Source organism: Oncorhynchus nerka, linkage group LG23 (assembly GCF_034236695.1).
Source record: "Oncorhynchus nerka isolate Pitt River linkage group LG23, Oner_Uvic_2.0, whole genome shotgun sequence".
Taxonomy (NCBI): domain Eukaryota; kingdom Metazoa; phylum Chordata; class Actinopteri; order Salmoniformes; family Salmonidae; genus Oncorhynchus; species Oncorhynchus nerka.
In genome coordinates this window covers 55309919-55325258 of record NC_088418.1, presented here as the reverse complement: position 1 = coordinate 55325258, position 15340 = coordinate 55309919, and the positions used below count along the sequence as shown (strand labels likewise).

At 43.8% G+C, this 15340-nt stretch overlaps 1 protein-coding gene across 13 annotated transcripts in view; it reads right to left on the bottom strand.

Annotated features, from left to right (window-relative positions):
• LOC115107095 (protein phosphatase 1 regulatory subunit 12A-like) overlaps window positions 1–15340 on the bottom strand; it is an 82996-nt gene that overhangs the window by 51750 nt on the left and 15906 nt on the right. For all 13 annotated transcript variants that reach the window (XM_029630476.2, XM_065008315.1, XM_065008310.1 and 10 more), the window contains exon 2: window positions 4032–4162. In XM_029630476.2, the coding sequence (XP_029486336.2) occupies window positions 4032–4162 (131 nt within the window). The remainder of the gene's footprint in view (window positions 1–4031; window positions 4163–15340) is intronic.

The following is a 15340-nucleotide window of genomic DNA, read 5'->3' as shown; positions in this document are numbered from 1 at the left end:
TTGAAATATACGTCTGCGTTGTCGAATAAATCCTGTGGATTTTTGAACATAACGTGACAAACACACATCGGTATTTTGGGTATAAAAATAATCTTTATGGAACAAAAGGAACATTTGTTGTAAGTCGCTCTGGATAAGAGCGTCTGCTAAATGACTTAAATGTAAATGTAAATGTTGTGTAACTGGGAGTCTCGTGAGTGAAAACATCCAAAGATCAAAGGTAAACGATTAATTTCATTGCTTTTCTGATTCGTGACTAAGCTTCCTGATGCTAAGTGTACATGTTATGCTATGCTATCAATAAACTTAATCAATACACAGAAGTATATATTTTTACACCTACATATTTAGTTAAGAAATTCATGTTAGCAGGAAATATTAACTAGGGAAATTGTGTCACATCTCTTGCGTTCATTGCACGCAGAGTCAGGGTATATGCAACCATTTGGGCCGCCTGGCTCGTTGCAAACTAAGTTGCCAGAATTTTACATAATTTTTTACATTATGACATAACATTGAAGGTTGTGCAATGTAACAGCAATATTTAGATTTAGGGATGCCAGAACGGTTCCGTATTTCACTGAAAGAATAAACGTTTGGTTTTCGATTTGACCATATTAATGACCTAAGGCTCGTATTTGTGTGTTATATTAAGTCTACGATTTGATAGAGCAGTCTGACTGAGCGGTGGTAGGCAGCAGCAGGCTCGTAAGCATTCATTCAAACAGCACTTTCCTGCGTATGCCAGCAGCTCTTCGTAATGCTTCAAGCATTGCGCTGTTTGACTTCAAGCATATCAACTCCTGAGATTAGGCTGGCAATACTAAAGTACCTATTAGAACATCCAATAGTCAAAGGTATAGGAAATACAAATGGTATAGAGAAATAGTCCTATAATAACTACAACCTAAAACTTCTTACCTGGGAATATTGAAGACTCATGTTAAAAGGAACCACCAGCTTTCATATGTTCTGAGCAAGGAACTTAAAAGTTAGCTTTTTGACATTGCACTTTTACTTTCTTCAACACTTTATTTCTGCATTATTTAAACCAAATTGAACATGTTTCATTAATTATTTGAGACCAAATGGATTTTATTGATGTATTATATTATTAAGTTAAAATAAGTGTTTATTGTTCATTCAGTATTGGTGTAATTGTTTTTGGTCCTCCAATAAATCGGTATCGGCACTGAAAAATCATAATCGGTCGACCTCTGTAGGCATGTATTAAAAAAATATAAATGTATGAGATATCTAGGCATAGGTTATTGGTGTACTGTTGGAATCATGGAAATATAATGATTGTAATTCAACAGTTGGAATATAGTGGGCAGCACTTTGAATGCATTGTTGTTTGATATAAATGAATAAGCCAGGGATAAGCCAGTGTAAGGAAAGGAACCAAAGTGTTGGTCAGTGTTTCCCAGGGGTCCCAATGTGAAGTTATATTCCCCTTTATGTAGCTAGCTAGCTAACAAATTCATACTTCACCTATTCCTCTGATTTAGTAGATACCATTACACAAACATGCAGATCTATGCCTACACCAGCACTGGTTTCAGGCTGTAATTAGCCATTAGGTTTGCTCCAACTCCGATTACATTTAGCTAGCCAGCTAACCAGCAGTTAGCATTAGCTCCAAAGTAAGAAGCAAGTGAAGTGCTCATGACTACACAGCCAAGCAACACCAACAACTGCTCTCCTTGAGTGACAGGGGGCAGGGCGTGGGAAGCGGAATGCAGGAGCGTCGAGTTGCAAGTAGCAAACGGAGTGAACTATAAAAATGGACATTACGGACACGCTGGTGTTGTGCCTCACATTCAACAAACCAAAACATTGAAATACTGTTAGAGGGTGAAGTAAAAATCCATATCGGTCTGTGCATTAATAGCGGTATACTGCCCAGCCCAACTGCTTATTACGTAGAAAATCATTTATTTACATTACTTTAATAAAAAAAATGTCTGTTCTCTATATTACATTTGATGACCAATTTCATTCCAAGTCCTCATCTCTATAGAGCTGCTGCCTATGCTGTCTGTAAAATTCTTTAAAATGTTATTGCCAAAGTAAATAAAGCCTACTTTTATGACTCCTGAATACCAACTATCACATAGATCTTGTATTTTCAGGTAGATATACCACGAAGCAACCCTCTCGATCAGTGTTCACGTAACTTCTCTCGGTCTACCCAACACAGACGGTCTGTACTATAGACTGGACAAGTAGTCTCGCAATGGATTATAGTCATTGCCATGTTTCCTGCGCTAAACTGTGTATACTATTGGCCTGTTGGAAACTGCAACTCCCTACTATATCACACAGTTTGGGCTTGACCCGATTTCGCGAGACAAACTGTGTATTGAGCTCACAGAAAAACTAAATGGAATTCAATTCAATGATTTTTTTTTTTTTAATAACAGAAGTGTTGGTTAAAATGCTCAGAACTACTGCCATCGGATGGTTGTTGGTTCGACACCAAAGAGCTTGGCGTAAAAGGCTGCCATTGCCTTTCCGGCTCTGTAGGCCTCATTATGGGAATGACGGGGACAGTGTTGTGGGCTAAAATGGCACTGCTATGTGCTCCTACCACCCACATCAGGTCCCAGTCACCCAAGACCAGAGCACTCCATTAGTCATCCATATCAGACAAGGCCCTTCACATTTCTCCTTCATTCCTCACTGCATTGTGAGAAAGTAAAAGGGAGCCCTTGTCTTCAACAGCCCAGTCCTGATATGGAGAAAAATAGAGCAATAAGGTAGACTACCCACTGTATGAAAATGATTTAACTGAACACTCAACAGCTTTTTTACTTATTTTGAATAAATAATGTGCCGTAGGGGTGAGAGGGAAGTCTGAAGGATAGAACTTTCTGGAAATATGTATACGGCGGCTCTTGGAATTACAACCACCAATTGCAGCTCATGAAACACCATAAAAAGGAATTTGTCAATCAATGACATTGGTAGCGTAGTATGATAATTCTACTCTAACTTGGGCAGCAAGACTGCACAGGATGCGATTGTGGGATAACAACCCTCATGCCAGGCTCCTGTAATATAATACAGATATGTAAAACAGGTCACTGCACAATGAGTGCAAGTGAGCTCCTTCAGCTCTCAGCCGGTTTAAAATATCTACTGATAATATCTCCCTACTTGCCGGCCCGGTTTCTGATCCCGTTAAACAGCCTTCTTACCTCAAAAGGACAATGAAAGAAAGGATCGGAAAGCAACTGGAGTAATGTCTGATGCCGGAGGTTAACCCCGATTTCTCTATATTGATTACATCAAGGAACTTGTGCGAGGTTGTTGGGGCCATCTGACAGGCGGTTGCCCCAATCAACATGTAATCATGCACCTTGGAGAAACCATTTAAAACAGTGACCCCTGACAAGTTTAGGCTGTCTAGTCCATAAGTAGCAGCTATTAGGATTGAATTGATTAGCAATGCATTTCAAAGTCTAAGATGATTGAATAGAAAAACGTTAACTGATGACCTAACCGGACTAGTGATTTACAACAAAAATGTGTCTGGGCAGGGGTAATGCATGTTCACCAAATGAAAGGCATTCGCACAATCAACCAGCCATAATCCTCAGGGAATAGCCTTGTAACACTTGGCAATGCAAAATAAATACTTGTTCAATTGAGAAAAGAAAACAAAAAAACTGACCATTGATGTGCCTGTGAGTCAGCCTCCATTGATAAAAATGAGTTTTGCTCAAGGTGAATTGCCTGGCTAGCCAGCCATGTCGCACCAGCCAAAATGACATTTGTTCTCCACGACGAATGTATACAATCATGTATGTAGCGATCAGAGCAGCAGAATTTAATTCAGGGTGAGTCGTCAGGCAACATTGTGAAAGGGCTGGTAGATAACGGGGTTATTCCAATGCAGTAATGCGTGTGTGTGTGTGTGGGGGGGGGGCCCTAGAGACCAGCCATTCCCTGGAGTTCCATAAGAGCCTCCAGCTGGACCCTCGCCACGTCAGCCATGACACCTCCAGCCCAGCAGCTGTACTTACTCTGCTATGTCCATGTATCCACAAGAGGCTGCGGCGTGGAGGGGGATCCAGCCCTCATTGTCGGGCTGGTTGATGGCAGCCCCATGCTCCACCAGGAAGGTCACCATGTCCACGTTGTCATCTATGCATGCCTGAAGGGAGGGAGAGAGAAATAGAAAGTACGTTAGAAAAGTCCAACATTTAACACTAAGAAACTTCAGTGACGACCCCCGAAAGGAGAAAAATCACAAGCCTTCAGAGACATGCAGGTCACATTGTGTGTGATCCCTTCCTCAGTGTCAAGAACCAGCAAGCAGAACCTGTGTGTGGTGTGCACATACCGACAGGGAGTGGGTGGTGTCAGTAGGGGCTACCTACCTCACGCACAGTTTTAAAAGAGGCGCCTCACTTCTTCAGAAATTGTTGGGGTATGTTGGCGGGGTTACCCATTGGCCAAAATGTCAGGACATAGCCGAGGTGTTTGGAATACCTCAGGGCGTACTACTGCTGTTGGGATGAGGGAAAATTGGGTGTTCTCCGACAACTCATATGCAAATTCTTTGACTTTTCACTCCCTCTTTTAGGCTGTCCCATTCAAAGGCTGTACCTATTGATTTGTGCCGCTCTAGACAACATGACCGATGTTTCACTCCAGTCAAAATGTGGTTCGACAGAAAAGTCCATTGAGCTACCCAAAACACACTCGGCATTATACCCTCGACTCAGTAGTATTTAGTCCCCAGGAATAAGCTAATCCGTTGCATTCTAGGAACAAGAAACCGGTAAGTCAGAAATTCTAAAAGGAGTCTTCTTTTCCTTCAAATATGCATGCCAGGACTTGATACAGGCAAGGAGCACAAACCTGAGAAGGGAAAAATATTAGGCCTAAGCAACGACACTACAAAATGGCTGTAAAGACTAATCTGCTCATTTTAGGTAGCATCCAAAGACAAATCGTAACAATACAATAAAATGACATGTGGGAGTGAGCCAGCAACTGTGTGTGTGCATACTAGCTGGGGGCGTTCCCTGCAGAGGCTGAGAGGTCAAAGGGATGACAAAGGCCAACCATCTGTAGGAGAGAGAGAGGAGAGTGAGAGCGCCGTAGGGAGTTGACTCTGTTCAGAGGACGAGGGGCTGCTGGGACAGATTTAGAGACCTGTGACGACCTAGGGGTTAAAATGTCACCCGCTTCAAAGCCAGCCAGATAACAAGGTGACTGTCAACAAAGAAACAAAGCCAGGCAAAACATTGTACACAGGAACGACAGGAATAAAGCTGGACAAAATTAGTGAAACAACCTTTCACTTTTGACGGCAGGTTTCAGATCTTAGTTATTACAGTAGGTGGATTTCACAAAATCAGGAATGCCCGAAAGGCCCCCCCTACCCTCATTCGACTGAATGCACTACTCTTAAATGTCATTCTGGGATCCCTTTACGGACCCAGGACCTGGAATTGAATTCCCTGCTTTGCGTTCCATAACCTTGATCTCTAAGATAACTTTCTGACCTTGAGGGCTCCCCCATTCTAAAGCATGTAAAGTTTCCCACTCTGAGCTGCTATGATGCCTCAAAAGCGACGAGGGGGGAAAACACACCGGACTCACGTTTGGGTCACATCTGGCTGGAATCCTTGTCCAAATTTGGGCCGTTTACAGCATCGTACATGGCCAGGGCTGGAGAAGAGTCTGCGTGGGCCTCGCTGCTCTTATCTGGAACTCTGTGTGTGTGTAATTTACTATCCTCATGGATACCCGATATCCTCAAAGTCCCCGCAAGGATAGTAAAACAAGGAAAATGCTCCCTCATGGGGACATATCCCGCGTGCGTGTGTGTGTGTGTGTGGAGGCCGTAGGACGTAAAGCTGTTCAGGCAGCTGCTTGGAAGTGTGTATCCAGGTGCGTATCCACCTTTAACTCACTGGCTGGCTGGGCTCCTCTGACTTTGCTGCAGGGCAGACAGACGGCACTCCACTGAGCACAACCCACACAGCTGCTCACAACCACCCTCTAGCTGAGTGACAAGATGACGCTAGGCCCGTCTGTCTGTCAAGAGTTCAATCACCATCCCTTAGATACATTGTGGTCATTCTTGATAAGAGACTGTCTGCTAAATGCTGAAACCAAAATAATGTAGCTAACTGTAGACGGTATACAAACAGCTAGACCGTTGTTCTGCACCGTCTGAAGTCTCCTATCTGCAGGTGACTGATACTATAGGTAACTAAGGTAGTAGCGATTTAAGTCAGTCGATTTGTATACAAATCTGCTACCATGCCCCTTAAGGAGAACTCAGTCAGTTCCTGATGCTCCCCTCTGAGTCATCCCCTACAGAGGCCCAGCCCACCGCTACAGGAGCCCAACAATGGTAATCCCTTAATGGCTGTAATTGTTTGTAGCTGACAGGTGCCAGAGTTACTGCCAACATCCCAGGGACGAGTAGCATGGCAGCCAGGGGGACAGGACGAGGAGGACAAAATGGCGAGTCTCATCCTTTGCTAACAGTCCTTTGGCAGAGCTGTGGGGAAAGTGGCATACCTGACTGCCCCACTCGGTCACCGCTCAGAGACAGAGTGGGGCAGCCAGGCATCGCTCAGTGGCCTGCGAGAGACACTCACTGACGCAGGAGGGACACTGCCACTGTTTAAAGTTGGGGGGGGCATTCCTTGACCAATATAGGAGCCACTGAGAAATGCAACGGGAGCAATACCGGGAATGGGTTGAACCATCTTTTTAATGACGGGGGATTTCAGTAGTGTTTCGGTGGTTAAAGCCAAACAAGGCAGACAAAGCCATCTCTATTTGAATGCTAAACACACTATGGGGAGAGAGGGAGCTAATCTGACTATTAAATGTAGGTAATAACAGGAGACATTGTGAGTAAAGCCCGCCTCACACCACGAATGACGCCTGACGGACAGGCCTGTTCTGCACACACAGACAATCCTAGGGGAAACTTTTGTCAGCAGGGTAACACTTTATTCAATACATTTAGGGGAAACACTACAGACATGTACTGACTCGCACTCCTTAGGAAACATACACGTTACCATGCAAACCTGTTTGACCAGTGTTCTAGCTAGAGATCAGGCCTTGTCAGCAGTCTGCATAACACAGACAGGGCAGGAAGGAGAGGGTAATGCGGTGTCTCGAACTCGCAAAACAAATGTAGCATCATCATGACTCGCAGTTCAAGTCCAGTGTTCCTCAACCACACAGAGCGATCTCGTCGATAGTAATACTGAAGAGGGTTGTGCTAACAGACATAACATGAAGACAGCAGTTGAGTATAGCAGAGGGGCTATTTCTCCATTTCCCTTCCAGCATGTTCTTAAACCAATGAGTCCCACTAACCCCTTTTAAAATGTTCCTGGGCTGTACCGTCGGATTCATCTATTTATTCTGAATCTGAAGACACCAACCATTCGTCTGTGTGATTAACGGTGTTTATGAGACAATAGCCGATCCCGAAAAGCCCCGGGGCCAGGTCTTTTTAAGTCTAGAGTCTGAACGGTTTGCGCTACAAACTATATCAAACAATCACGCACATGTAACATGTTCTGCTTCATGACGTTCACAAGCTACACGAGTCATTGGAAGGTAAGGGGTTCTTTTACATAGGAAATCCCACGACAGTGTCTTTAGCTCACATAGTTGCTGTCAAACTCAAAACAGTTGTCACTGACTAGTTGGACATTCATTTCCTACTAAGCAAACAATCTGTACTTACAGCATTCATATAAATACATTTCTCAGATTTGCTTTGGCGACCTTATATATTTTGACATTTGTCACTAAAACTCATGAACGCACCAGGTTGTGTCAAATTGTTTTACATTATGAGTCTAACTGGATCACCACTAGCCCTGAAACCAGATGAAGTCCAAAGTCAGGGCCAGGCCAATATATGCGCGAGTGATATGTAAAGCACCTCCATAGCAGGTGCCTTAGCCAGCAGGTAAGGTGGCCTTTCTGGGAATGCCCTTCTCTAACGGTCTAACGGAGGAAGAGAGGGGTTCTGGGAAGTAAACACTGACAGAGCTTTAGTAAATGAATCAATGATGTACATTATGACAGGATCCCCCACTTCATTGGTTAAGAGAGTTAAAGATGCACTACGGAGAAATAGCTCTGCCATTTCCTGGTTGCTCAAATTGTAATAGTTCCCCTAATTTCAGTTTGTGACAAAGCAAGCTAGTGTAGAGAAATATTGTATTTCCAGCTATTTGAAGCATAGAAAAAGCACAAAGAACAGATCTACTGCTTCTTAGACTTGCTTTCAAAAGAGAACGACAGAAATATAACTCACATTTCTATGTGAATTTGGTAAGTGTGTCCAAAGGTTACATATTGCAGCTTTAAAATGTACGTGCCTCTCCATCTGAAAAACAGTCTGTTTATCCATTAAAATGGTCCGACCAGGGAGAATAGCAAAGTCGTTGTCATCGTGACACCCACCACCCAAAGCCAGGTAATGATGCTCTTGTGTTACTGACCAATTAGCAAGAGATCCTAGCGGACTGTTTAATTAAGTTGAAGTCAATCGAGATGTAATCATCCTTACCAGTTGCAATATTGTTTTTTACATTTCTATGAAACACACAGCTTTGTAACGTTCTTAGGAATCTCTACATTTACTTTTTTTTCAAATGGCAGCTACTGGAATAATTTATAATAGTGGATCAATTCTTACCAGGCCTGCTTGTGATTTGAGAAACTGTGGGAATTTACCACAGGTGTAACTAGTATGCACTCAATCTCAGTGCTGCTAAGAGACAGAACACTCAACATCGTACTTTCACTGGAGGGTACTTTCAACACTAACACACAGGACTGTTGTAACCGATGCTCTTTTCAAACACTGAAAAGTGCTCCTAAATCAAACCTGTGCGTGTTTATTGGGTGTGTGTACATTCGATTACCCATTCCCATCAGTGGAGCGTCAGCCGGCATGTGCCAGGAAGTGACTGAGTGCACACTTCACAAAAGAGCACCGAGGGTGGGAGGTAGAGGTTGTCTCTTGTAGTCTGAGAGCAGAGCCTAAACACCCCAGTGAAACCTGACCCATAGAAAACACACTGGGTGCACGCTGTAAACCACAATGTTAGCACAGCCAAATGCCTCCACATCATGGCCCTGCTAGCTAGCCGTCCATGTGATGACTGCAGGAAATCATATCCGCGGGCATCAGTGAGCGAATGCTCTGCATCTGTCCTGGCCTTGTCAAATGTTGTTTAATGGAGAAGACAGTTGGAAGTAAAGAGGGAACTAACCAGTAGAACATTTATAAGACGCACATGACATAATCAAAACCTTGTCTGCTGGAAGAGACGCTTGGAAGAAGCCTCCATGCTGACTGTGTTCACAAGCTCAGGCTACAATGAGCGACTGGCCCCCGGCAGTAGAGACTTTCTCCAACCGCAAGGCAATGAAGCAGTGCCCTTTGCGCCTCACACATTCTCTTCAATTTAGGGCACCCTTATGGGGCTGATTACAGGGCACTATCTATAGATTAACTTAATGAACCCACCCTGAGCAGCAGGGATACATATGGAAACATTAAGAGCAGAAAGAATACAGTGTCCATATGCACCAGCCTAATGCTAAAATAGAGGATTTCAAGAGCCCTGGCTAGCGGGTAGAGATGGGCAAAGCCGTTCTCAGAGCACGACCAAAAATGAACCAATGACGTGCCCCGCCCCAAGAGAGCCCAAAACCAGAAGACGACGAGAGTGCAGTCTTGTCGGGCCTTTGTAAGAAACATAAATAAAAAGAGAAAATAGTTCATTTAAAGCACACTGGGGTTGTTCAGAGAGGCCCCAAGGCAGCGCACGGACCAGACCTCGCAAGTACAAGATCAACAGCTAATCTTGAGAACAGGGGGAGAGAAGGGTTCCTTCTCTTTTTGGACGTTCCAAGTTTTCGTTCCCCCCACCACTGTTCTCATGACTGGTTATGGTCAAAGGACAGAGACACTGTTCTCTGCTGCTAGACCTCTCAGCAAAGGTACCAGTACTCATCTCCAGAATCGCAGAGTATATTATTGGACAGGTTGAAAGCATAGGTCACCATGACCATAATAGGTTAGCTTAAACAGATACAACAAATAGAATGGTGACAGCCTACATTAAAAGGGAAACTTCAGGGTGGCTATCCTTGTAGCCATTTCTGTGGAGAAACCCACAACCCCACCCCCCCTCAAAAAAGACAACTTCTTGCTAAGGGCGTGTCTGTCATCCATATAACCAGTCTTGAGGCCGACACTGCAAAGTCTGACAAATAATGCAATATGACCACAACGCATTTGAGGTATTATTTTACTGTCCAATCAAAGGGAACATTAAAGACTTCCACCTGATTAAAATGTGTTAAACCATTATGCTCCAACCAAGAGTATTTCGCCAAAAAGAGTATCCTAGACCATGAATACAGGTTCTATCTATTAGAAGGAAGTCACACAATAGAAAAAAACATTCATCGAACCTAATGAACCTGTGACAGCTTCCAAACCCCATCTCCCACCCATAGTACAGTTCAGAAAAAGGACAGAGGGCTTTTTCCATACTTTAAAAGGCACTGTACTTCCTACTGATACAGTTGGGGGTCATTGTGCAGAGCGCTCCAAGCTAACTTTAGCAGCACTCCACATCAAGGAGAAGACACTTGAGGACCCCTCCCACCACTTCCTCTGGCAGGGCCCTCCGACGGCAAACAGACTCTGGAACAGTTGTAAGACGATAGATCCCAGATTCACACAACCAGTAGGCCTAGACAACATAAAGCAACAAGTCTGATGCAACAGTTCAGAACGTTTAGATTCAAACTGTTGATTAACTTATTTCTTTACATTATAGGCGCAGCAATGTACACAATTCAGTAGGCTACACGTGAATGTTTGTTCCATAACGGAATTAGCAGGAAACACTTGTCACAAGGGCACTGCACATGCAAGCGGTTTCCCGTGACAGATTAAAATATCCGTTATAAATTTAGAAAGAGAAGTAATAGGTTACTTTGAAGCAAGGTAAGACTTATAATCACAATATGTATTAATTAACATTCAGGTTTAAAGTTTTCAAAATGCATACGGCCTCCAGCGCACTGCAGTGTGTGACGTTCTGATGAAGCCAGTCTTCTGTTGCCGTTTGACGCCACGTTCAAAACTGGGAACTGTGAAATCCGACTTCAGTGCGGGGGGTAAAATCGCGGGGACTAGTCGGAATCTCAGGCCTCTGGATGCATGTAACAATTCCACTAAATAATGCAAATTAACCTATAGACTGATAAGCATGACAAGTCTAAATATTTTTACAGACTGGTATTTCCATCAATGAATAGACAAAAAAAAATATTATTTTGCAATGGGACTCCTCACAGACAATTGGCCGACAAATTTTATTTATCGGCTTCAAGTTATTAAATAAATCAGACAAAGGCCGGCTATTCCCAGCTAACGGAAACCCTGGTATCAACCCACCAAGCAGACAGGTCTACAACTGGTCATTCCAACCACTAGTAGCCATGGCTAGGACCCTGGGTATTTCCCGACAACATGACTTGTACTAGTGTGGCTCAGTTGGTAGAACATTGCACTTGCAACGCTAGGGTTGTGGGTTCACTACTGTAAGTCGCTATGGATAAGAGAATCTGCTAAATGACTAAAGCAAATGTAACGTTACCAGGATCATATCAGGGCCCTAACTGTAGGTTATATTGTGGGTTCCTGATCAGGAAACATAGAGCCCTAGGTATGGGTGTTGGCACATCCAGTGCTGGTTTTAGAAACTTTTGTTTTTGCACAGGAACCAGAACCGATGAAAATAAACAAAACACTGAGTGCCATGAGTGGAGAAAAGTGTGGTGACTGAGCAGCTGTTTAAACCCATAACGACAGAGCGAGGCCTGAGTCCCTCTCCAGGTGGGAACAAAGCCCCAGCACAGCCACCAAGCACTTTGAGCTCTTTGAAAATATGACACCAAATGACAGCATTATATCAGTCACAATATCAACACCATAAAAAAGTATAACTGTTGTATTTTTTTCTGTAGCAACTATCACCATTCTATCATTTTGTCAACCGTCTACTCATGTTTCAGATAAGCCTCACAGACCTTTTGAGAAAACAAAACTGGTAATCTAATTTCAGAGGAGAGCGAGAGATTAAGGCAGTGCAATATTTGAGTAGCTGTCAGAAATAGCAAAACATCCATCATGGGCCTGGCTTTAAAATATCACGTGTATAACCCAAATATGCCTGCTGGCTTTTTGAGTCAGCAACTAAATGTAATAACAGGAGATGGGCTCCACTGTGGAGCCCTTGTTTTCTTTTTGGAAAAGACCCTTTACTCCCTTCTAAAGCAAAAAGTATGGAGACAGAGCAGCTTCTCCTGAAGACCAACACTGGCCCCTTTCTCTCCCTCACAACCTTGCTTCCTTTCCGCAGCCACCTAGCATATCTGCAGCCAAGCCACAGTCTAGCATAGCAGTGGAGAACTTCCCAGATAAGTAATACTCCGGGGCTCAGAGCTTCGAGTGACGCTCTGGCCACTCCTACTGGGCTATGTCACCGGCTCAAAGGCACGCAGTCACTTCCACAAAAGGAATTATTTCTTCCCGTGTGTGTGTGTGCGCGTGTATGCTCACGAGAGAGAAAATTAAAAAGAGGGAGCAACTGAGCGACAGTGTGTGTGTGATTTAAAAGCACAAAGCTACTGCAGGAGGCCAGAAGAAGGGTTGGGGGGGGCGGGGGGGCGCTGCGGGCCAGCCAGCTGGGTTCCTCCACTAGATGAGCCCTGTTGGGAGCAGTAACCCGGCTGCACAGAGAACTCTGCCTCCACTGCTGCTGAGGATGACCATATATGGCTCTGGGATTCCCATGGAAAAAGGCCAGGATTGAAGCAGAGGGGGGGGGGGGGGAAGTCCAGGGAGATTGTAACTATACATTTCGGCTTACGCTCTGCGGCCAAAACAATAGCCCTGCTTAAGAGCCAAGTTTGTTTCCATGAGCTGTTACTGTCAGTGGTCCAAGGAGAGAGAGGCGGGGCAAATTAGTTGGGGGTAACGAGGTCAGACGGCCACAGTAACACGAGTGTGAGTGTAGCACAATCTCCTTTAATACCGTGCATTGTGGGTTAACCTAAAGCCATGAGCAGAAAATGCTGATGAAGCCTGTTTATGTCATTCTCCAGGCAAGCACTGCCTGAACTCCAGAGGTTAAAGGGACAGTGTGTATGCTTGTGTCTGCCCGCCAGGCATTCAGCCTTTGGAGTAAAGGCTCCAGCAGCTGTCCCCTGCCCTGCACCACCATCATCACCTCCACACGTGACGCTGAACTCAATGTCTCACATAGGACCATCATGCACATTATATTGCCAATCTTCTTAGGCCTAGCTCACGAGACAGGATCTCTTCTGTTCCTGGTATCGCCAAAAGGCTGCTTTTGGGAAAGAACGAGTCATCAAAGTGATTTCCTTAAAAAGCCACACCGTAGTCAATGAGGAAACAGTTTACACAATTAGGAGAGTTGTCTTGGCTCTCCAATGTAAGAGGGGCATATATTGCAGACTGGGCTTTCAAGTAGGAGAGGAGCTGGGTGTATGTTCTGTGGTGGTGGTTATGGTGTCAAATGCTGGGTAAGGAGGGGGGGTTATAGTGATAAAAGCAGGCATTAGGAGTTAGTAGATGAAGCCGTGCTCACTTGGAGCCTCGACGAGGAAATGAGGAAAATAAACAAATACTTCCTGTTCCTCTGCCTGAAAAGTCTCTCCAACACCCCCATCCCCCACTACATCCTATTACACCCCCCCCCCCCCCCCGCCCCCCCTTTAAGAAGAGAAACATTCCTGTCCGTCCTCCTGCCCTCAAAACAGACGACAGCAGAGAACACCTTTAATTAGCCAATGAAAATCCACATGAGGAGTCCTGAGCAGAGACAAAAGCTCTGGTGGAGACTAGGGCGTTGGGATTTCCGAAGGCACACCTAATCTCCCTGAGCCTCAGAAAATGTCAACTACATTGGAAAGCTCACATGAATCTCCAGTGTGGTCTGAAGAGACTAAATTAGACTAAAATTACTGGTACACCAAGAGTTCTATCTATTTTGTAAATGTATGCTAAACGGCTCATTGCTTGTGAAAGAGAAAGTTAACTTATTTGGATTGTAAAGGTTATACTTCTAGATTGACGTTGTTGTGCTTCCGACTGTAGCCTCCTTTGTCCAGACAGGCACATATACAGTAGGGCAGTCTGCTTATTTTTGGTTCATTTAATTATTAAATTTGGCAGGCTATCAACATCTGGGATAGGAGCTCAGAGACTTAACAACCAGACAATATTCACGCTCCACAAAACGTTAATCAAGTCTACAATATTAGGAAATGAACAGTGAAAAATACGCAAACGGTGACATTGAACCAAAATGTCCACTGATTTAAAAAAGTACATTTACCTTCTAGTATATTCCTGTTAGAGGTCGACCAATTAATCGGAATGGCCGATTAATTAGGTTCGATTTCAAGTTTATGACAATCGGAAATCTGTATTTTTGTGAAATCTGAAGATTTTTTTTTTTACACCTTTATTTAACTAGGCAAGTCAGTTAAGAACACATTCTTATTTTCAATGACGGCCTAGGAACAGTGTGTTAACTGCCTTGTTCTGGGGCAGAACGACAGATTTTTACCCCGTCAGGTCCGGGATTCAATCTTACAGTTAACTAGTCCAACGCTCTAACCACCAGATTACATTGCATCTCCACGAGGGGCCTACCTGTTACACAAATGCAGTAAGAAGTCAAGGTAAGTTGCTAGCTAGCATTAAACTTATCTTATAAAAATCAATCATAATCACTAGTTAACTACACATGGTTGATGATATTACTAGTTTATCTAGTGTGTCCTGAGTTGCATATAATCGATGCGGTGCGTATTTGTGGAAAAAGGACTGTCGTTGCTCCAACGTGTACCTAACCATAAACATTAACGCCTTTCTGAAAATCAATACACAGACGTATATATTTTTAAACCTGCATTTTTAGCTAAAAGAAATCCAGGTCAGCAGGCAATATTAATCAAGTGAAATTGTGTCCCTTCTCTTGCGTTCATTGCATGCAGAGTCAGGGTATATGCGATAATAAACGTTTTGTTTTCTAAATGATAGTTTCCCGGATTCAACCATATTAATGACCAAAGGCTCGCATTTGTGTGTTATTATATTATAATTAAGTCTATGATTTGATAGCGCAGTCTGACTGAGCGGTGCAGCAGCAGGCATGTAAGCATTCATTCAAACAGCACTTTCGTGTGTTTTGCCAGCAGCTCTCCGCAATGC